Raw genomic sequence first — 23,915 nt, 5'->3', positions numbered from 1 at the left:
TATTTAACCTCAGGAACACACATTAAGTTCTAACAAATACCACAGGATGCAAGTAAGCCAGAAATTATGATGAAAACAGCTCATATTGTGCCGGACAACATAAATATGACTTGTTTGCTAAGAGTTTTGACCTCAAATGAACACTGCTTGTTTCACATTAACAGATTCACATCCACTTCCAAAACCGAGACATAAAAGGTTTGTTTTGAAGGTTTCGATATTGAAGTTATGTTGGATGTTAAACGTAGGCAATAAATGTAATGTATTTAAATATTATTTTTATATTATTATTTTTAACATTTTAGTTTGATGATTACTTTGATGACTAGCTATGCTTACTATTTCGTCTGTTGTAGCTTTTAGCCAGTGGGGTAGAAATTCAATATTTAAGCCAATTGCATAATTTTGGAGACCATTCAAAACAGCAGCCTTGGTGATGCCTAACTTTGGCAATTTTACCAGAATTTGGAGAAACTTGGCTGTCCAGTTTGACCAATTTATCATGCCTGTATGGTTTAAAATATGAGCCCAATTTTAATGATTTGGGTTATTCTGTCTAACAGACAGTGTTACTAAGATAAATAAAATAATCTAATTAGTCTAATCTATTAAATATTCTATTTAGATTTTAGAATTGCAGATTAATGCCCCAAATGAGAAAATCTAAACCATAGAGACCACATGGAGGAATCAAGACTCAAGAGGAGAGGCTAAAAGTAAGAGAAAGAACCACTGAAAGGAACCTCCCTGAAGCCTAACTGATATATGAAGAGTAATACTGTTTGAGTGTTGCATGTTCCACAGCAGTACCTTGCAAACTTCCTAGCTTTATTACAGATCTGAATAATTAGAACAGTGGCACAGAGAAATCAGGTTATTAACGGGAAACAGTCAATATAACAGTAGAAACAGATACCACTTAATACTGGGCTCAAGCAGCCACAATGCAGTTATAGACATGCTGCAGGCACCAGCTTGTAAAAGCTTGTAGAGGATGTATTATACTTGCTACTTCTCGTGTTATCATCTACAGATATCAACTTGGACACTCCAATAAAATAAAAAAAAAAACACCTAAATTCAGCATAGACTATAAGCTAGTTTTATTTACACAGGTAATTACAAGCCTCTTGAGGTTTTCAGATGCTCCACTGCTGCTACACCAGTGTTGATATACTACTGAGAGTCTGTTGAGTGTTTATTTTATCTAAAAATGGCCACTCAAAATAAAGTGCCTCCAAAAATAGCAATAGAAGTTATATAATAATGAGTAAAGTAATGAAGTGAGCCTAAACATGAGGTAAAGAGAGTTCTAGATATGAGAATATACTAACGTGACTAGCTAAGGAATAGCTAAGGTAAAATGCATGTGCATGTTGTCTTGAACAGATGAGATGTCTATGCAGAGAACAGCCCACATTAACAACCCATTCACATACACATTCCATCACAGAGTGATGTTTTTGTCTGCAATACTGTGTAATTCTCAGGCTTTCTCTTACCCTGAACATTTTCTCCACCTTGGCGATCGTCTTCACAAAAATGGTCCCCAGCTGGTCCCCGACACCAGCCAGCAGGAAGCCAAAAAGAGGGATGCCGAAAATCGCATAGAGTATACAGAAAATCTTCCCACCCTCCGTGCTCGGGGCAATGTTCCCATAGCCTGCAGGAGGACACATAGAAAGGCAACAGACGGAGTGTAAATAATACTATGACTTATTTTGAATGATGTATCATGGTAAAGTACACTGTAGCATCCAAGGAAATTAATACATTTGTCCACCTTTCCTGCAGTGACAGCCTCCACTCTTCTTAGAGTTTTACAGGTTTTACAGACACACTCACTGACCACTGACTTTATGTTTATTAGGGTTTATTCTAATGTTATATAGAGTTTTACAGTAAACACACTCACTGACCACTGACTTCATGTTTATATGGGTTTATTCTAATGTAATATAGAGTTTTACAGTAAACACACTGACTGACCACTGACTTTATGTTTATTAGGGTTTATTCTAATGTTATATAGAGTTTTACAGTAAACACACTCACTGACCACTGACTTTATGTTTATTAGGGTTTTTTCTAATGTTATATAGAGTTTTACAGTAAACACACTCACTGACCACTGACTTTATGTTTATTAGGGTTTATTCTAATGTTATATAGAGTTTCACAGTAAACACACTCACTGACCACTGACTTTATGTTTATTAGGGTTTTTTCTAATGTTATATAGAGTTTTACAGTAAACACACTCACTGACCACTGACTTTATGTTTATTAAGGTTTATTCTAATGTTATATAGAGATTTACAGTAAACACACTCACTGATCACTGACTTTATGTTTATTAGGGTTTTACAGTAAACACACTCACTGACCACTGACTTTATGTTTATATGGGTTTATTCTAATGTTATATAGAGTTTTACAGTAAACACACTGACTGACCACTGACTTTATGTTTATTAGGATTTATTCTAATGTTATATAGAGTTTTACAGTAAATACACTCACTGACCACTGACTTTATGTGATTAATTTGGTAATAAATGATGAATGATCAAAGATGTGTTAGTGAACACTAGTAAACATTTAGAGTTCAGCTGAAACTGCACTCATTGATAAATGTTATGTGTTGTGCATGTGTAACTTACTTTAAACTGATTACTTGGAAATAGCTCCCAAAATAATTAAAACATGTTAATAAATTATTAATGAATGAATTATTAATGTATTTTTTACGATCACACTTTCTTAATAGCCACTGTCCTCCATTTAGCAAGTGGCTGCAAATGTTGTTAAAAACAAACACAAAGGTGTGTAACAGTCCTCACTAAAAAGCAGACTTTAAACAACTGTTATTGAAATGTTCTATACATGTGTTCTGTTTTAGTATGTGTGATGACAAATCAGAATGGAAAGGAATTGTAAAGCTAATTCATTACATAATGTAATGAATTGTGGAATTATGTAATTACATAACAGCATACTAAAGTGGCTATATCAGTGGTTATAGTTAATGGGTAAGGAGTGTGTGTGCGTGTTGGTGTGTGTAGGATTTGTGAGTGTCAGAGCAGATTTTAGATCAGATTTGGATGTCCTGTCAGTCTTCCCACACATACTGACTCTCTCTCTCTCTCTCTCTCTCTCTCTCTCTCTCTCTCTCTCTCTCTCTCTCTCTCTCTTTCTCTCTCTCTCTCTCTCTCTCTCTCTCTCTCTATCTATCTATCTATCTCTTACTATCTCTCAGAGAAAGGAGGGAGATGCATTAAAGGATTTAGTCAACAACAAAACCGTTATCTGACAGTTTCACAGAGAACAGTTTCACAACCTTCTATAACCTCTCTCCCCTGACCCTCTAGTGGCGGCAGAACAGAACTGTACTGCTTAAATCTGGATTTACTGCTGTAGATCTGCCAGGGGAGGAGGAGTTGTAGTGTGTGCATGTTCATACTGCAGAGAGTAAAATAGACCAGTGTGTAGAACTGAGCAGTGCTTTCTGTAAACCTACAATGTTTCTACAGCTGTATAAAAGATGTATAAGGCGTCTGTTTTGCTGGAGCTCAGTGTGAGCTTATTCAGAACACAATTTGTATCAGGAAGCGTTTAAATGTAATGATTTTTCCTGAATGCAATAATGTGGAGATGGCAAATGTCAATATTTTATTCGTAATAGAACATAGATGACAGATTAAAAGTTTAATCTGAGTAAATGTAACATTTTATATGAGAAATATGTTGATTCAGAATTTCATGGCGTCAACAAATCCCCAAAAAAGTTGGGACAAGTAGCAATAAGTGGCTGGAAAAAGGAAATTAAGCATATAACAAACAGCTGGAAGACCAATTAACACTAATTAGGTCAATTGACAACATGATTGGGTATAAAAAGAGCTTCTCAGAGTGTCAGTGTCTCTCTGAAGCCAAGATGGTAAGAGGATCACCAATTCCACCATTGTTGCGCGGAAAGATACCAATACCAGAGCCATAATGGTGTTACCCAGCGTAAAATAGCAAAGACTTTTAAGTTATCATCATCAACCGTGCTTAACATCATCAAAAGATTCAGAGAATCTGGAACAATCGCTGTGCGTAAAGGTCAAGGCCGTAAAACTCTACTGGATGCTCGTGATCTCCGGGCCCTTAAACGTCACTGCACCTCAAACAGGAATGCCACTGTCAAGGAAATAACAGAATGGGCTCAGGAATACTTCCAGAAATCATTGTCAGTGAACACAATCCACCGTGCCATCCGCCATTGCCAGCTGAAACTCTACAGTGCAAAGAGGAAGCCATTTCTAAGCAAGCTCCACAAGCTCAGACATTTGCACTGGGCCAGGGGTCTTTTAAAATGGAGTGTGGCAAAATGGAAGACTGTTCTGTGGTCAGATGAGTCACGATTTGAAGTTCTTTATGGAACACTGGGACACCATGTCAACCGGACCAGAGAGGACAAGGATAACCCAAGTTGTTATCAACGCTCCGTTCAGAAGCCTGCATCACTGATGGTATGGGGTTGCATGAGTGCTTGTGGCATGGGCAGCTTGCATGTCTGGAAAGGCACCATTAATGCAGAGAACTATGTTCAGGTTCTAGAACAACATATGCTCCCATCTAGACGTCATCTCTTTCAGGGAAGACCCTGCATTTTTCAACAAGATAATGCCAGACCACATTCTGCAGCAATCACAACATCATGGCTACGTAGGAGAAGGATCCGGGTACTGAAATGGCCAGCCTGCAGTCCAGATCTTTCATCTATAGAGAACATTTGGTGCACCATAAAGAGGAAGGTGAGACAAAGAAGGCCCAAGACGATTGAACAGTTAGAGGCCTGTATTAGACATGAATGGGAGAGCATTCCTATTTCTAAACTTGAGAAACTGGTCTCCTCTGTACCCAGACGTCTGTTGAGTGTTGTAAGAAGAAGGGGGGATGCCACACAGTGGTAAAAATGGCCTTGTCCCAACTTTTTTTGGGATTTGTTGACGCCATGAAATTTTGAATCAACATATTTCTCCTTTAAAATGTTACATTTACTCAGATTAAACTATCTATGTTCTATTACGAATAAAATATTGACATTTGCCATCTCCACATCATTGCATTCAGTTTTTATTCACAATTTGTTTAGTGTCCCAACTTTTTTGGAATCCGGTTTGTATGAGTGATGTGTGACGTATTCACTTACTGAGGTCCGTAGGCAGTTTAAGTAAAAGTAGCAACATCAGTCATGTGTCCCATTATTTTAAGTAACAAAGTGGTTAATAAACCATCCATTAGCAAAATGAAGTGTGGTTTATCTATTCTATACACCACAGTTATTTACACCATCTGTCTCATCCAGCACATTTGGTTTTCTTGTGCACTACATATCAGCAGTCTGATTGAACAACCATCAGCTAATTTATGTAAAGATTTCCTAGAGTGTGATCAGTGATTTGATGAGTCAGTTATGTGTGTATACTGTTATATCTTGATACATTAGAGCACATTAGGACATCTTTCACTAGACATACTTTATTCTAAAAGATTAATTAAAAAACAAAAATCACTGGTCATGAGGTCAACATGTACATCACATGCACAGTGTATAGCTGCTGTCCAATATAAAACATGTCTCCATTTTTAGTTTTGCACATGGTTCGAACCTTGTGTAAACCACTGTGTAAATAACTCTGTATGAACGGACCAATCTAAATGCTCGAAATGACTTCAAATAAACTCTTATTTTTAAGTTAAGAGCATTTTTGCCTTTTCCAGTAAAAAACACTATTTTGGAGATACATGGTTTTCATTGGACATCAATGTTATGCTCCTTAAAACATTTTTGATTGCACTTTGTTTGGCTACCACTGCACTGATGATCATTTTAATGCCATTTTTCTCACTTTTTGCAGAACTTAATCACGCAATCTTGAAGAGTCTATTAATCTAAAACTAAACACATAGTGTTTGTAAAATGCCTGTGTTTTATAAGTGTATCTTGGAGTGTCAGAAACACACCTATGGTGGTGATCACAGTCCCGGCGAAGAAGAAGGCACTGCCCAGGTCCCAGTAGCTGAAGTTATATGTGGTGTCTCCTATAGGACTGACTCCAGCACTGAATGCATCGATGGAGTGCTGAAGAGAAAAAGAGCAGAGGATTGTGATCATATAATCAATACACACTGTGAGCAGTTCTGTGCAAATGTCTGTGCACCCCTGTTGAAATGCCATGGTTTCCTTTTTTCCCTTTTTTATTATTTATTTGTGATCAATATTTTTTTTTTCAAATAAACACACGATCACTATTAGAACTGTGATATTGCATATTTTAAATGCTCCTGCATTTGAAAATTCTCTTATATTAACAGACAATAGTCGCACAAAAACACTGTACATTCAAAACAGCAACAGCAGAAGGAAAAAAAAAATCTGCTTAGTAATTTTAGCTTTTCTATTGGTCCATTCATCATAAAATGTATATACAAAGCCCAGGATATGCCCGTGGTCATTCACAATAGATACCATATAACATGGATAATATTTATTGGATACCAATTAAAATAATAATAATGATGGCCATGGTTTTTAAGCACACTGATTATAACAGTCTTGATCTTATAAGCAGCTCTGTTGAGTGATAACAGCTTAAAGCCACTCATCACTGGACAAGAGCTCATGTCTCCATTTATTAAACATGATTTGCCTATAATTGGATTGTTTGATTGGACTGTATTCATTAAATAATTCTCTTGCGCTTCCTTGCTTCAGAACGTTTGAGGACCCAGTGGGTACTACATTGATTCAACGGCACTATTTCTTGCTGAAAGCCTGCTTCGTCATTCTCCTGAAAGCCCCCTTTGTAAAATAAATATGTAATTGATTTATTTTTTTAGTCACTGTCCAAGCATCAATCACTGATGTTGTGATTCTGTGTGTGGAGTTAAATAGCAGCTAACCTATTTTCTAGATATTAGGATATGATTATGTGTCTGTCTCGCTCTGATTGCCACTTGAAAACATGCTGAATGATACCATGGAAACAGGCGGAAATATAAAAATGCCGCTGTCTTTTCTTTCAAGAAGCAAGCCAATGATAAATGGACCACCATTGTTAAGACGGCTTCTTGTCGGCTCAGCAGACTAAGGCAATGCCACTATCTCAGGGCAGAGATCAGTCAGAGAGAGCACAATTGGCCTTGCTCTCTCAGGGGTGCGTTGATGGCACATCCTCTCCACATCGCTCAGCACAGGTGTCTATTGTAGCTAGCTATTGTAACAGAGCTGGAGAACAGACAGACACTTTCCTCCAAGCATGTTGGCGGATGCTGCATCAGCGGCAGGTCGTAAAGAGAGGGTGGCTGACTTCACATGTGTCGGTGGAGACTTGTGCTAGTCTTCACCCTCCTAGTGTTGGGGGCATTGCTAGTAATACCTAGTGATTGTAATAAAATGATTAAACAATTTTTATTTCTTCTGTATTACAAATACTATTAATTAGTTTGGCTGTTTGTATAGTTTGCATTTTTGGCACACACTGAAGTTCAGCTCTGGATTATAATGGCAAATGAATGATCTTTGTCTGGTAGAGAAGTGGAGAAACTGTGTGGAAAGTATAGATTGAATCCTTTCACATCGATGTAGGTAATTAGGAGATATTTTATAATAATCTGAGTTTGTCGTGGAGTTAGAGTTGTGTTATCATTGCTGTTCTCCTTGTTTTAAAGCCAACATATAACTAGTGTAGAAAAACAAAGGCTATAGAGTTTCAACCCACTGCACTCGACCGAGCCAGTACTAGGCCCGGTGGGCAAGAAAGTGGAAAACACAGCAAATTAAAACATACTGCAAAAGCACAAAACATGTCCATCAAAACTACAACACACACAGAACTGCATTAGTGAAAGAGTAAATGAGTATTATAGACACGGCTATAAGCACTCAATGTACTATATAGCCATTGAAAAACATTTGTATTTACATTATAACTTCCTTCCATGTTATTGGCTATGAACTGAGCAAATATAATCTTTTTTTAGCGCAGTACAGTGCTTCTGTGTATGAATTAAAATATATCACCTAAATGAATAATCTATTGGGTTCTTTCTGCATTCAGGGTGTTTGTTTCACATTGCATGTCCATTTACCGTAATATTACATTCATATATGTGCATCCAAATTTAAAACACAGATAGATTGACTCCAGTGAAAGAATACAGAGCATGATCATCTTCTTTACAGATCCGGATAATCAGAACAGCAGCGCAGAGAGATCAGGTTAATAACGGGAAACTTTCTGTGCAAGTGAGACTAGCCATATGAGGCCATCTGAGGAAATCATCAGCACTAATGAGTGTCTGACGCTGAGATGAATCGCCATGGCCCTATCCTCCGCTGAGAACCACAGGAAAGCCGTGCAGCAGATGGAGGAGAAGGTGGAAAACGCCAGGCAGTCGCTCAGGTGTGAGCGCTAACGAAGGAGAAGCTGAAGGACAGGTAAACAAGGGCAAAGAAATCCATCAGTCTAGACCACCAGCACTGAGCTGCATAGCAGCTGCATACTGCTATGTGACCACACACTCACGCTTAGGGGATGACCTCGAGCAGAAGGGCGCAGCATTTCTTACCCTCAACTTTAGAAGCAACTTACTTGTAAAGTGCTTTATTGTGCATTTGTACATCTGAGGTATGTTTTCAGATTATTTTAGATCATAAGCAGAATACTCTCATTAGAAGATAAATAAAACATCCACATGTATCTGGCCTTGATTTTTGGGTTGTTCCTTTTTTACTCTTTAATTCTCATGATTTTAATTTCAGAATGCCAGAATACACCCTCCTACGAGCTTGATTCAGCAACTATAAACAGATTAGTAGCTAGATATACACTTTAACTGACTAACCTTATGTTTATTAGGGTTTATTCTAATGTTATATAGAGTTTTACAGTAAACACACTCACTGACCACTGACTTTATGTTTATTAGGGTTTATTCTAATGTTATATAGAGTTTTACAGTAAACACACTCACTGACCACTGACTTTATGTTTATTTGGGTTTATTCTAATGTTGTATAGAGTTTTACAGTAAACACACTCACTGACCACTGACTTTATGTTTATTAGGGTTTATTCTAATGTTATATAGAGTTTTACAGTAAACACACTGACTGACCACTGACTTTATGTTTATTAGGGTTTATTCTAATGTTATATAGAGTTTTACAGTAAACACACTCACTGACCACTGACTTTATGTTTATTAGGGTTTATTCTAATGTTATATAGAGTTTTACAGTAAACACACTCACTGACCACTGACTTTATGTTTATTTGGGTTTATTCTAATGTTGTATAGAGTTTTACAGTAAACACACTCACTGACCACTGACTTTATGTTTATTAGGGTTTATTCTAATGTTATATAGAGTTTTACAGTAAACACACTCACTGACCACTGACTTTATGTTTATTTGGGTTTATTCTAATGTTGTATAGAGTTTTACAGTAAACACACTCACTGACCACTGACTTTATGTTTATTAGGGTTTATTCTAATGTTATATAGAGTTTTACAGTAAACACACTCACTGACCACTGACTTTATGTTTATTAGGGTTTATTCTAATGTTATATAGAGTTTTACAGTAAACACACTCACTGGCCACTGACTTTATGTTTATTTGGGTTTATTCTAATGTTATATAGAGTTTTACAGTAAACACACTCACTGGCCACTGACTTTATGTTTATTTGGGTTTATTCTAATGTTATATAGAGTTTTACAGTAAACACACTCACTGACCACTGACTTTATTTGGGTTTATATGGGGTATTCAGAAATGACATAGACTATCACAGCTGTCCAAATCGGTTAGCATTTAGTTATGAAAACAGCCAATTAGCTCTCCAGTGAGAAACATTTCAGTGTTTACTGCGTGACAGATGTGAGGAGATGAAAAAAAAAACAAGACAGATTCAATGAGTGAATGTCTTTCAGAGGGGCTCTAATGAGAAGGCACTCTGCTCTGGGTGACTTTTCCTTCAGGACAGTCTGGCACACTGACAGAGTTTGCCCTTTTGAAAATGTTCATTCGTCTGTGTGACCAGCGATTCGACAGACTAGATCTGCCTCTTGTTATTTCTGCTCTGGTCTGCTTTAAACTTTCCTCACACACACACTGTTCACGCCACACAGTAATGTCACAATGAGAGCCTGTTTCACTCTGGGACTAAACCTCGAACTGTTCATAAACTTTTGACTTATTTTATAAAATTCAGTGTTTTGAACGTTTGTAGCTCCTTCAGCGCTTCTATGAAATCAAGGTTATTAACAAACTTAATGTACAACTCATTAGAAGAGCTATCTGGATACATTAGGCAGGGTGGGTGTACACATTTAAATGCAAACATAGTCCCAATTGGAAGTCCCAAGTTTTCAGATTTAGCCCCATCAGTCAGGCTCTGTACTGGTAGAGACACCCTGTATTAAGGAAATGGCAACAATCTCACCAAAATCTGCACTTGAACCTAATAGACATTAATAATAATAATAATAACATGGAGCTTAAAAATAAAGAAGCGCTGTTGCTTCTGCTCTAATCCAGTGCTGCTAAGAGAGGGACTGGAGAGACCAGTGACGCTGAGACAGGATGTAGGGTAAAAGCTAACAGATTTAACATGCTTTTTTCAAGTGTACATCATATATAAAGTAGTAGTATGAATTTGTGGCAAATTATAGCTTATATAATTGAGCTCCCTATAGACTTTACACTGATTTTATCAGCGTGTTGGCTAGCTAACTTTATGTTCATGAAGTGAACTAGTGAAAGAGATTAAAGAATCATGATTGACAGCTCTTTATTTTCCATGTTTTCACATATGTCAGCAGCAGAAAATTAACATTAATAGTCCTAGATGGTGGTTTAGTGAGTTAATGCGAGTAAAATGTTGCATTAGTAGTATAGTGTTTCTACGTTTCTCAACCTGTAGATGGATATTAGGATTTTCCTAAACAGAGACAGCTGCTCAGAACACCTCAGGGTTTTTTTCCGTCTAATTCTAAGCACTAAAATGATTTTTAAAAAACTTACATAGGACATGCAGTCTGTCTATGTTTAATCTGTGTGTCCATCGGAAGTTGCAGAAACCATTTCAGTCACATTAGATGTGTCAAAAGAAGAGACAGATCTACTGCATGCCGACCTCACCAGATTGGTTTTACACAGCCTTGTTTTCTACCAGTTTTACTCCTGTTATTGTTGCAAACATTAATGTCAATCAGAAATCTAGGGGTCTTTCATTGACCCTGGGATAACCTGCCCCCAGGTCCCCTATTTAAGGCTTACCTTCATCCATAAATCTCGAATGAGGCTAATATAAATTATAACAGACTGAGAGGAGAACAGTCATTAAAACATCTAATTGCATCTAAATTGATGCAAAACAATTAACTCAACACAGTTTAACGTTGCCTTTAGCAGATGAGCTTTCCACCCTAAACACCTAGCCTATCTGAAGGAATAGCCATGCTTACTGAATTACTGCTTACTGCTCACAGACACTAAAGTAAATGTGATCAGTGAGAAGAGGCTGCTGTGTTGAACTACAGCAAATATTTTTTGTCTACAGCAAATATCAGCCCCATTAAACTCCACTAGAGTGGACTTGTGAAGAACCTTTATGATCAGCCTGTGTTCCAAACATCAGCTGTTGTGAATGTATATGGTGGGTCTTGCATTGTTTTAATTTGGGAATCTTAGTTACAGTATCAGTGTGTTAAACTAACCTCACTATGTGGTGGCTGTACTTTAGTCTAGTTCTCACTGTTCTTCAAAACAGTGCACAAGACACCAAAACAACACAGACACAATTCACAAGACACAATAATCAAATGCACTTACCACAAAATCAAAACTGCTATGACAAAACAGAAACAGTCTTCAATGGGAATCTGGAAAATACATCTCTGACTGCTGTGAAAATTGGCGGACAATGTTGCAATGGGAAGACATGAAGATATCCAAAAGCATGTTTTACTTGGACCTGTTCAACTACAGAAATATGTATGTTACTATGTTAGCCGAGATAAATCTTAGCACTGATAAGACATAATTTGAAGGACTTAGCCAGTCTGAGGGACTGCACTCCGTTTCTTGCAGGCATTCTCAAAACCTCCAAAAACCTGGACCAGCTGCAGCATTAATAACCCACTTCTCTTTCTATCTCTTTATATCTCTTCACTTATTGAATTGGGTGCAAGAAGGATAAAGAAGGATTATAGAATGTGGCACAATGGGGCAATATTTCATTTTGACAGTAGATGTATTCCACTGTACATCGCTAATTTCAACGATTAATGAAAAAGTCATTGATGCAGCAAATACACTGTAGTGTCAGAACGATGGCAAATTTCCTTCCTTGGTTTTATGTTCTTTAGCACAAACCGATTGTAATTATTGCCTCTGTGTGCAACCTCATATACTGAAACAGCAGACCAGCAAATTCTACAGAAACTGTCAGGCAATTTCATCAGATCTTTCACCATCCTCTCCCCCCCACCTGTGTGTATCATACACTGCAAGTGATAAATAATATACCTAAAGCAGTGTAGCACTCCTAAACCACAGTGGACACCTCACACTATAATCTATAAACCTAATCTATAACTGAAGTGAGCTTCTAAATCTCACTGAACCAAACAGGACTTAACTGCAATTCAGTACTGATACACAACATGTAAACATGTGCACTATAATTTTAAACAGCTGTACAGATGTTCATTTTCTGTAAATGTTTATATAATTATATCTGCACATAATAGGTTTCTACAGCTCTTTATTACTTTCTCTCTCAGTGTACTTGTTAACAGTCTGTTTGTTACATGTTATACTTGTGTTGTTCACATCAAGTATAATCCCTTGTATGTGTAGCATCTTTGGCAAGATTCTGATTCAGATGTAATAATTGATATTTTGCAGAGATACAGAACCCTTGCTGAAAGTAAAAGTATCATGTGGATTGATGCAATAGAGCATTATTACAGGTGACATTGTGGTGACATAACAGACACATTTACAATGTGACATTGTGGTTCTTAAACTACAAGGCAAATTTACTTATGAAAATTAAACTTATAAAATATGGTTTAATCAATGAATGAAGTAAGATTAATGCCCTTCCAATGTTGAAACTGCTAGCTCAGTTTGAAAAGAGCAGAAAAAAACCCTGCAGGGTTGCTACAATAACCAGAAACATTGCACTGTTCAATTGTGGAAGTTTAAAGATCAGTTATTGATAGATGTGCTAAATGGGCTGTAGATTAGTTTCTAAATGTTCAATGGCATCTGAAATATTTGATACTTTGATTGCAGGAAATACAAAATAAAAATGAGTTGTCTTATGACTATATTGATACTATTTTGTTGCATATTCAGCCTGGGACAGCACTTAAAGTAAGAGAAGGGACAGAAGGGGCTATGCCCAGACTTTAAAAAAAATAAATGTTCATGTATGCATGTTCTTAAAAGAGTATTAATGGGTAATATGAACTAACTGAAGATGGGTTGGTTGTGCTATACAGAGATTTATATATATATATATATATATATATATATATATATATATATATATATATATATATATATATATATATTTTTTTTTTTTTTTTTTTACTTTTTGGGTTATAACAATATTATATTATATTATTGATATGTTTTAGTTTGGACACGTAATTTTCCCTAGATTCAGCTTCTGCTTTTAAGTAAAGGTTTAAATGGGCAGTCCTGGCAATTTGGCTGCAGCCCGGCAAGCAAAAATACCAGAACACTTGAGTTTAGCGGAGTTAACATTTTATTCTGAATTGATAATTTAATCTAAATTAAATGTTCAAAGACATTGTGACATGAGAGAGACATGAGATGTTTCTGGTAGTTTATAAGCACTTTGTTAGCAAACTACAGAAACTAATAAAAAGGTACTGTAATATATTTTCAATTACTGCCACTAATGCAACGCCACTGGAGCTCAACATCTGTCGGGAAAAGCTAACAGCTAATTCTGTTATGTTAGCCAACCGATGCCCACACTGGCTAGCACCCTGCTGAGTGATGAGCATCGGCATGAGAATCTTCCAATGACAGAGCTCCCAATGATAAAGTCCCCACATGGGAGACCCAAATGATTACAGAGTTTAAAATATTCACTTCCTATTCCTGATCTTATGTCAATGTTTCTTCCACAAAAAGTCCCTTAAGTATTTATTTATGACCCTAAAATGTAGATTTTCACTATTTTATAGTAAATAAATATAAAAGTTAACCTACAAGTTACGGATTTGTAACCTGTAATGAATTTCTTATTTCCATTAATTTACAAAACTGAGGAAACTGAGGAAAAAGTTTCCCAACTTTTCAAAAGTAAACAAACCATTAACTGCATGGTGCACCTGCATCATGGGGAAGGGTTGGTGTCACTCGGAGCATGCAGAGAAATTTTACACACATTCGCTGACTCATGGCCAGACCACACACACTCACACTCCACAGCCTCGAATCACAGCGCACAGCCACGTTAATTAGCTGAAACACACATGGAGGAACTGCCACCCTGCATGCTCCCCGTACCTGCATTCTTTACTTTATTAGGTATTTATTTAAATAGTTATTACACAGATGTTTATGTAATGAATATATATTATGAGTTATAATATAATGTACTGTTGTATATTAGATTAAATACGACACAGGGGATACAGTAGATAGTTGATACAGTCAGTTCCTTAGAAGCTGCTGAAATGGGTTTGTTAGTCAGCCAGCTGTAAGCCAAAGCTGTATTTATAAATGTATGGCTGTTATTTAAAAAGCTACATGTACTGTATTTTAGTTTGTAGTTAATTTTGGCATATTGCGTGCAGTATTACTCTATAGACCCATGAAGTTATTGTTTACAGATGTGCTTGTGGTTGTTCTTTCATTCTGTATTGTCTTAAGGACTTTTTATTTTAGTGATTTAAGCTGAAATAACGGCACAAATGTAACTACTGGAAAGCTTTGGGCACGCTTTTGTAACTCAAGGCCCGTAATTATCAACAGTGATCATTCTTTGAGCCTGTGAAACCTTGTGGTGTTTTTATTCACTGCTAAACAAGCACAAAGGACTGTGGTTATTTATTTGATTAAATATTTCACAAAGCATCCCCCAAGTAATAATAAGACGCTTTGTACTTGACTGTCTAATTCTGCCACGCCCTGGCTCTTACAGATGCAGTCTCAGGAGCGCTTACTGAATAATTGATTCACCAGCAGCTGAGCTGAAGTCTTCATTTACTCGCTCCCTGCTTTAAGCAGCTAATTATCACTGCATATATCAGAGAAGGTTCTGCTACTGAACTGGGGAAAGCAGTGGACGGGTCACACCATCACAAAACAGTCTCTACACTCAAAATTATGGTTTCAAAATATTTTTTTTAATATGGACTGATAGTTCTAAGAAAAGCCTTCCACTGAAATCACTGTATTGTGTGGAGGTTGCTTAAAAGTTCACCCTCTGTTTGATTCTTGTGAACGTCTGCAGGTACCATAAGCTCCCTTCACTAATTACTGCTTTCTTGGGAGGCATGACAACAACTTTGTAACAAACATTTAGTGTGTAGCAACCAAAAGGCATTTTAAACTAATGGTTTAAAGGTCATTTAACCTGTACATGAAGGTAAATACCACATGAATCTATGTGGGTTCCAAAACAGGCAAATTACAAGGACAGCAGACAAGGAAGGAAGACTTTTTCAAAATGGAAACTAGTGCCAGTATACCATTCTGTGTACTCGAAAACATTCTGTCTGTTTGTTCAGGTGTTGTTCGCAGTGCAAACAGTATGACGAAATTCTAAAACAAAAAAAATGTGATTTACAGTTACTCCCAACAGCCAGAACTCATCCAGCACTGGAAGACTGAAGGCCAGCATGGTCTTCCTCTGAAATACAAGAAGTTCTGCTGCATCTTTTGCAAGGGGAGAAGGAGGACCACCCAACCCACCCCTAGAGAACAAGGCCAGTTATGCTCTCTGGAACTCCTGGCCACAGATGGCTGAGGCATCACAGAGGATCGTACTTGCGATTCTAGGGCCTAACTCTTAGACAGATGCTCTGGAGACCCACATAAATTAATAATTGTAATATGTTCACTCACTATTACTGCTTTTATGTAAACATTCCTTCGTCGAAATCAATTGTCTGCAACTTTGAACAATATTTTTTGCCCCCCCCACCCCAAACATTTAGCACATTAAGAGCCCTATTTTAGTGATCTTTAAGCGAGCTGCCAACCGTGCACCCCGCAGCTTGATTTAGGGCGATTTATGTTAGTGTGACTTTACTATTGTAGCGATGGAAAAAGTACTGGAAAAGGCATGTACTAGGTCTTTTAATTAATCATGGGTGTTTTTGGGCGTAACGTGTCCATGCAATTCCCTTTAACAGCCAGGTGCGGTCTGACTTTGGCAGATGCTATTTCTGTGGCGCAAAGCAGGGTTGTACGCGCATTGGGCACCCACCTGTGTTGACATTCACATCTAACTGTTGACATCTGCCTAGATAGCAATACGCTAGGAATTTACCTGAACACACCTCATTTTGACACCACCACACCCATCATTGTAGATAGATTCGCAAGGCGGAAGACGTGAAAATAGACTGTTGCCGGGGTGTAAGATAGCAATGAGCATCGAGACACGCCTTGCACAGACTCTAAGATAGAGCCCTAAGTGTTAGCCATGACATTTTGCCCCCTTAAATTTAGGATTGGAGGGGAGGCGTACTACCTACCCAGAGAGTATGAGGCCAGTTATGCTCGCATGTAAATATGCCTTTGGGTTTATATAGTTTTCACACAAAAAAATACAATTTGTGTTCAAAAACCCAATGCTCTGCCTCATTCAGTGTGCAATGCCCATAAGAGTGTAGACTTGAGAAATTCTCTTCAGAAAGGTTCTTCACTGATCACAAGTGCTGAGACCCTGCACTGAATATTTACTGCGGTGTGGACTCTGGCTGGGATGAAGATGGCTCCTGCAGTTTTTCTCAGTCTGTCTTGTGGCTCTGGATGGAGTTTTGTGCTTGTCAGGTTTTATTGATATAATATGTCTTGGTGAAGCTAGCGCTATTCTCTCTGCTGCTTCAGAGTGTTAGCACTGATTGGAAATTGATCTGCCGCATGATGCCGCCATGTTTACTCAGATAAATGACGCCTGGCAGTAAGGAAATAAATAAACCTCGCTCCGGTTTCAGCCCAGTGTGATGAATTGACCATGTGCTAAAGCATAACATTATAACAGCTCACAGCAACCGACAGTGGCATCCTTGACTTCCTTTTTATTATTTTGGCTGAAAGCCCCAGATATGAATTGTTCTGAAGTGTTTGCGGGGGTGGATTGCTTTTGTTGTGCGGCAAAAATAAAAATCACTTTCTGATGTGGCCAAATGTGTCAGTGTGTCTAATACCGCACAGCGTTGTGCGTTTGTTGTTGCTTGTACTCTTTCGGCTCTGCTGCATGTGCTTCATTCTTCCTCTGCTGCATGCGCTTTGTTCTTCCTCAGCTGCAGCAGAGTCTTACAGCACTCAGTTCAATAACTGGCAGGTCAGAGAACTTGGGCGTTAAGCCATCTATTTTACGAGGAGTCACAACCGCTGGAGCCTGAAAAGCCTAGAGCCAGCAAAACAGAGGCTGTTGAAACATGAGGCAGAAAATAGGCTTTTATGAGTGCGGTCAGAACCAACGACTGCACCACACCAAGCAGTAGATAGTGAGCTTTCACTCCTCAGGGTTAGATGTCTTCCACCTTTTTCTAATTGCCATGAAGTGAAGAGGGATGTCATGCTGGGTTTGTGAAAATGCCTTCACCCTAGAGTGGAGACTCTCTTGATTTTTAACTGATGGGCATGGTCCACCACAACACATTAATCAACACATCCATAAATAAAACAGCTGCCGTCCAATCCTGACTCCTAAATGTGAAACTCTGACATTACTTCAAGAGCTTTCCCATGTCACAAGTGTCTGCACTCCAGCCAAAAGAGAGGGAGACAAAAATCAATATCTGCCTTACAGGAATCAAGCTATCATTTCCCCTGCACTGGAAGCTGTTGCTCAAGTCCATTAAGGACCAGAACACTGTTGATGATCAGATATTTAAGGATGTTATTGCTGTGGACCATGGTATTTTATGATGTGAGGCCGATTGTGTTGGTCAGAGGCATTAATGTGTAATGGCAGCTAAACTATTAAAACTGTTTAATACTACTGTAAAACCATCTGACCCAAACACTCTCTTAATCGTAACCACCTGACCTCAGTTTTTACTACCTGCACACTACTGTATTGACTGCCCTACTCCTAATTACCTAATCAAACATACTACCTCAGTCTTAACCACCTAACCAAACATACTACCTCAGTCTTAACCACCTGACCAAACATACTACCTCAGTCTTAACCACCTAACCAAACATACTACCTCAGTCTTAACCACCTGACCAAACATACTACCTTAGTCTTAACCACCTGACCAAACATACTACCTCAGTCTTAACCACCTAACCAAACATACTACCTCAGTCTTAACCACCTGACCAAACATACTACCTCAGTCTTAACCACCTAACCAAACATACTACCTCAGTCTTAACCACCTAACCAAACATACTACCTCAGTCTTAACCACCTGACCAAACATACTACCTCAGTCTTAACCACCTAACCAAACATACTACCTTAGTCTTAACCACCTGACCAAACACACAGCCTCATTTTTACCACCTAACCAAACATACTACCTCAGTCTTAACCACCTGACCAAACATACTACCTCAGTCTTAACCACCTGACCAAACATACTACCTCAGTCTTAACCACCTGACCAAACACACAGCCTCATTTTTACCACCTAACCAAACATACTAACTCAGTCCTAACCACCTGACCAAACACATAGCCTCATTTTTACCACCTGACAAAACACAATGCATCAGTTGTTCACCACCGGACACTTTATTTACATCAACAGACAAAACACAATATTTTTACTTTACTAAATAAGAGCAAAAGATTCCTCTACCTTAACAATTAGACAAAACACACTGCCTCTACCTCAGCAATCAGACCAAAATCACTGTCTTTACCTCAACAAACAAGCCATGGGCAGTACCACATCTACATCAATAACAATTAGACTAAACACACTGCCACTACCTTAACAATGAGACCAAAAACACTACCTGTGCCTCAACAATCAGACCAAACACACTTCCTCTAATTCAATACTCAGACCATAAACACCATCTCTACCTCATCAGATCAAAATCACTGCCTCAAAACACACTGCCACTCTCATCACAAGCAGACCAAACACACTTCCTCTACCTCATCAGACCAAACACATTTAGACCTTAGATGCTGGACTCTTGAGCTCGCCACTTTTTTTACACTTATTTTTAACTGCAGTCTCATTTGGTATGAAGAACTGTCTGGGTCAAGCTCAAATGAATGCCAGATCAATGAGCCTCTTACGTTACCCTGGATCTGAGATCCCAGAGGGGTCTAACAAGATTTCTCCACCATTAACCTCAAAAAGGGGGTGAATTACACTCCATGTAGGGATGTAAATCACTGACCTTATAATAGCTAGATTTTATTACAATTCATTAGAAAACAATTCAAGGCATGAACGTTGAAACTCCACCCCAATTTAAACAGGTCACATTAGTGCAATTCAAAAAATGTCCTGATCACTATCTAGCACTAGTGGAAAAAAAAAATCCAAGACCACCAAGATCTAGCGCTAAAGCACCACTGTTACCTTGATGAGCTCCTCAAGCTCATTGCGCGTCACACAGGGATGTTTCTGCAGAAAGGCGGCCTTCTCGGCTGTGATTGTGTCCTTCTGGTTGCTCTCAAATGGCTGCTCTAGAGCGCGGAAGGCCAGTCCGCCCGCCACAAGGTAGGCCACCACTACCACAAACACGGCTAGCACAGTCTTCCACTTCATGACGGTTAGTAGTGCTGAACCGTCAGCCACCGCCTCCATGCTGGCCACCATGCTGGCCGGTCGGGAGACGGACAGACGCGGCAGGGAGCAGCCCATTGGGTTCTGCATGGTGGCCACACTGGCCTGTACCAGGCTGGACTGCAACATCCCTGGCTGGACTTTCTTGGGCGGAACCAGGTTGGTCTGCACGGCCACTGCAAAAGAGACACAAACCAGAGAGAGTGATCATTAGAAATGAGGCCGCAGTGAAGCCTTTTTAACCTTTTTCCCCCCTAAGACTGTACAAGTGACCCTCTTTGTGTATAATAAGAGCATGTATAGACAAAATATTTCTATGGCCAAAATCTATGGTCTCAACATAGCTCAGCTCAACTCCACCCCAGGAATAGAGCTTGTGGCTCAGGTTCCACAAGCTTTGTCATTCTTTAGCGCCCCCTTCTGGTGCAGAAGTACTACCTATGGAGATTTCACATCATTAATTCCAAACTGGAAATGCCATGGAAAAAACACTGATGATCTCACTAAGGTGCATATATATGGCTACATGATAAAAACTCTTAATATTACGCTTGTGTCCTCTGAAATATGATTTTCCTGACTCTACTACAGATGTGTGTTCAATGACTTGGAAAATACATTCAGTTTCATCTATATCCAGAGTCCATGAACATCTGGGCACAGGTCTAGCTTCAGTAACACTAAAAAATTGATGACTGAAGAAAATGAGACTCAGTAATATAGGGAGTGTGAAATCTGTGAGAACCATAAGGCATGGATCAATTATATCACTTCCCCCAGTGCGACATAGTAAATGTTGAGTCAGTGAAACGCTGGTGTGTCGGTGTAAAACACCATCACACCACTCGCCACCTTACCAGCGAGACTAATACACTCACGCTTCTCAATAATGGCTCTCAGTTCTGGGGTATCCATTTCTTTGCTGCATATTTGCACACACACACACACACACACACATTGGCACTCTCTAATGACTTTACAGGCTGTGTGAAAACACATTAGGGCGGAATGCAGCAGAAACACACTGGAAACACACTGATCTGATCTGATCTGATGAATATTCACTTGTAAGCGCTGAACAAAATCCCAAAGCTGAATAAAACAATACAGAAAAATATAGATTTCTTTTAGTATTGAAAATGTATGCTAATATAAGCAAGGTCAAATACTATTTAATACACTATAAATGTACTACTTATATTGGAATATATATTTTAAATTGAGTTAATGTATATTTTCTATGAAAAGCTTGTCTGAGTTAGAGTGGTTAGTTCCTCGGCTGTTCATATTGGTTATATCTACAGCAGGGCAACAGCAAATTCACATACAGGTTTGTGTAAAAGCCTCTGATAAGCATTTCAGACCTATCTGAGAGTTGTCTGAAACACAATCTTTGGTTAAAGATGTCAAAACACATCTGACCTTTCTGTAACAAGATCTTAACATGGTCAGTGTCCCACACTTACTTGCAGTCCTCAATATTGTTTGCTTTTCTTGGATTCTCCGAACTTTTTTGTCCTTTTTTTCTAAATTCTAACATTTCCAGTGGCCTGTTTCCAGTTTTGGACTCATTTGGGGATGTTGGATTGCACTTTTCTAGGCTCTACAGTTACAGTGGATGGAACATGACGAAAACATCAGAAAGTAGAGGAAAAGACACCTAAATATTGAAAACTGGTTGAGATGTGATGTAGAAATAAAGCTGTGTAGGAAACAGTTCATATGTACAAAGTTTACACAGTAATAACAAAGTTTTGAAAATAAAACAGTACATTTACATCAGACAAAATGTGTTGTCTTTCGGTTATTCATTCCCTTTTAAAATACAACCTGTACAAAAGTATAAATAACATGAGCTTTCAACGTGTATTTTAAGAATTAAATTCAGCTATATTCTGAATATCTGTGCATGTTTTGAGAGACATATTTACTCTCCAATATCAATTACTTGCATACATTCTGAAGCCTCATACATATATTATATTAATATATTGTGTTTCCCCAAATGGGCAGTCTTACTTGGTTCAATAGAGCTATACACCGTGCAGAGCTGATCCCACTCTAGTCAAACACCGAGCTGAACATCTCACCGCCTGGCGTTCAGCTCTCCTCGCCTGTTGAATACAATCCTGGGTTACTGTTCTCTTGCATTGCATCTTGCCTGAGCCTAAGGTGGACTGGCTGGGTGGACAGCACGGATCTAGACTGCCCCCCCCCCCCCCCCTTGCCCCCCTGTTGTGTCAGTGCTGTGCTTCCAACAATAAAGACACGCTAATAAAATGAAAGCCTGGACTCGCTGCTTCCAGAGCTGAATACCGAACGTGACTCCCATACCATAAGAGCTGAGTGCTGGTTGTGTAATGTGGAGTCGTGTTGTGTGGAGGTGCTGCTGGGGCTGATGGATGGAAGTCATTGTGCTCATCGCGCGCAGGAGGGAAGACTGCAGCAAAGGGCTGCTGGGGTAAACTGGCAGCTGTTTATGGCCTGTGTTTGGACAGATTTACTGGGTGCCAAAGGTGAAATGCACGTATGATTTGCACGACCTCATAGGTCCTCCCTCCCCACCGCCACCACCACCACCACCACCCTCCTGTCAGATCTCGTGCACGAGCTGTGAGGTAATGGGTCTCTTCATTATGCAGCAGCCGTAACGCTGCGTAACGGAGGCGAGCGCAAAACACGAGCATCTTTGCAAACTGGCTTTACTGAGTCTCAGAAGCAAAACTGATTTCTGCATGAGCCGCAAGGAGAACCCTCCTGAGAGGGTTCTGCATGCCCGGAAAGCACAAATAGCGCACTTTTCCCAAGCATGAGCACGAGCACGCTACCCCACCTTAACGCCAATGGCAATCATGCAATCTTGGCTCTCAGGGCTGTCTGTGTGCCCACTGTGCCAGCTGGAGCCCACACGAAACTTGTGCACGCGCTCCATGCTGCAGCTCGTGCAACAACACTGGATGCATCTCTGTGGACAATGCACGCGCCACGATGAAATTAAGTTCACGCAGCCAGGGTGTTCAGTGTGAGTGCACGGGCGCGCGGTACCCACCTGGAGGTGGACTCAGGTTGGCCCCTGGTTTTCTCGGGTTTTCCGTTGGAAATTTCATCGTGGGGGATTAGCGAGCAGACCAGGCGAAGTCAACGCTCGTGCCATTAAAGAAAGAAAGGCTCTAGATCACAGCAAGGAGTCGCTCCTACAGTTGAAACGCGCTGGTGGCTGTTGATGCAGCCCAGGCTGGGAGACTGCACGGCTTCATTGCCTCTGAGGTGGTGCTGCTGCCTGCATCTTAGCGCAGAGAGAAAGCCAAGTTCCTTCAGGTTCTACATCGTGCATGTTCTCCCGTAAGGCTGCGGTACTGAAGAGTGTGATGCACAGTGGAGCAGCAGTGGTCCGTTTTTGGCTCGCCTCAGCCCTTCATATCCCCTCCATCTGCTGCCCATACGCCTACTGGTGGAGATCTGTCAGCGCGCAGTGATTTTTCCAGCAGCTCTAAAGCGCTGCAGGTTCACGCTTAGATGGAAGTCGTCTCACTACGCCAATGCTCTTCACTCTATCACTCCACATTCACACGCACACACAGTCCTGTCTGGGTGATGTCTGCAATGGCAAGAGCCACAGCTGCAGTGAGGATGACGAAGGGGGCCGCCGTAGACCCCTGCGGCATGCTAAACGTAATGTTCCCTTCTTACGTAATACCTCCACGGTGCTTACACATACACCGACTTTACCTTGAACCCGAGACATCCACCAGGCACTCTTGCTTCCCACAATGAGGCAATACACAGTAAGGATTGTCACTGACAATAGCAGAGTGTATTGTAACTCTGCTGTTATAGCATGCAGATGTTGGGCAGGCTAG

General features: G+C 39.5%; 1 protein-coding gene across 2 annotated transcripts in view; it reads right to left on the bottom strand.

Annotated features, from left to right (window-relative positions):
- The window catches only part of kcnk10a (potassium channel, subfamily K, member 10a), a 31,544-nt gene extending 7,880 nt beyond the window's left edge, over positions 1-23,664 (bottom strand). Inside the window, exons 1-5 of one of the 2 annotated variants that reach the window (XM_072688262.1) lie at positions 23,105-23,149; positions 22,075-22,169; positions 19,849-20,231; positions 6,016-6,133; positions 1,503-1,663 (exon numbers count right to left, since the gene is read on the bottom strand). In XM_072688262.1, the coding sequence (XP_072544363.1) occupies positions 1,503-1,663; positions 6,016-6,133; positions 19,849-20,231; position 22,075 (663 nt within the window). In that variant the 5' untranslated portion in view covers positions 22,076-22,169; positions 23,105-23,149. Of the gene's footprint in view, positions 1-1,502; positions 1,664-6,015; positions 6,134-19,848; positions 20,232-22,074; positions 22,170-23,104 lie in introns of both variants that reach the window. The other variant, XM_072688259.1, reaches the window with a different exon arrangement.
- Positions 23,665-23,915: the final 251 nt, after the last annotated feature.

Source organism: Salminus brasiliensis, chromosome 1 (genome assembly GCF_030463535.1).
Source record: "Salminus brasiliensis chromosome 1, fSalBra1.hap2, whole genome shotgun sequence".
Lineage (NCBI taxonomy): Eukaryota > Metazoa > Chordata > Actinopteri > Characiformes > Bryconidae > Salminus > Salminus brasiliensis.
This window is presented reverse-complemented; position numbering and strand designations above follow the sequence as displayed.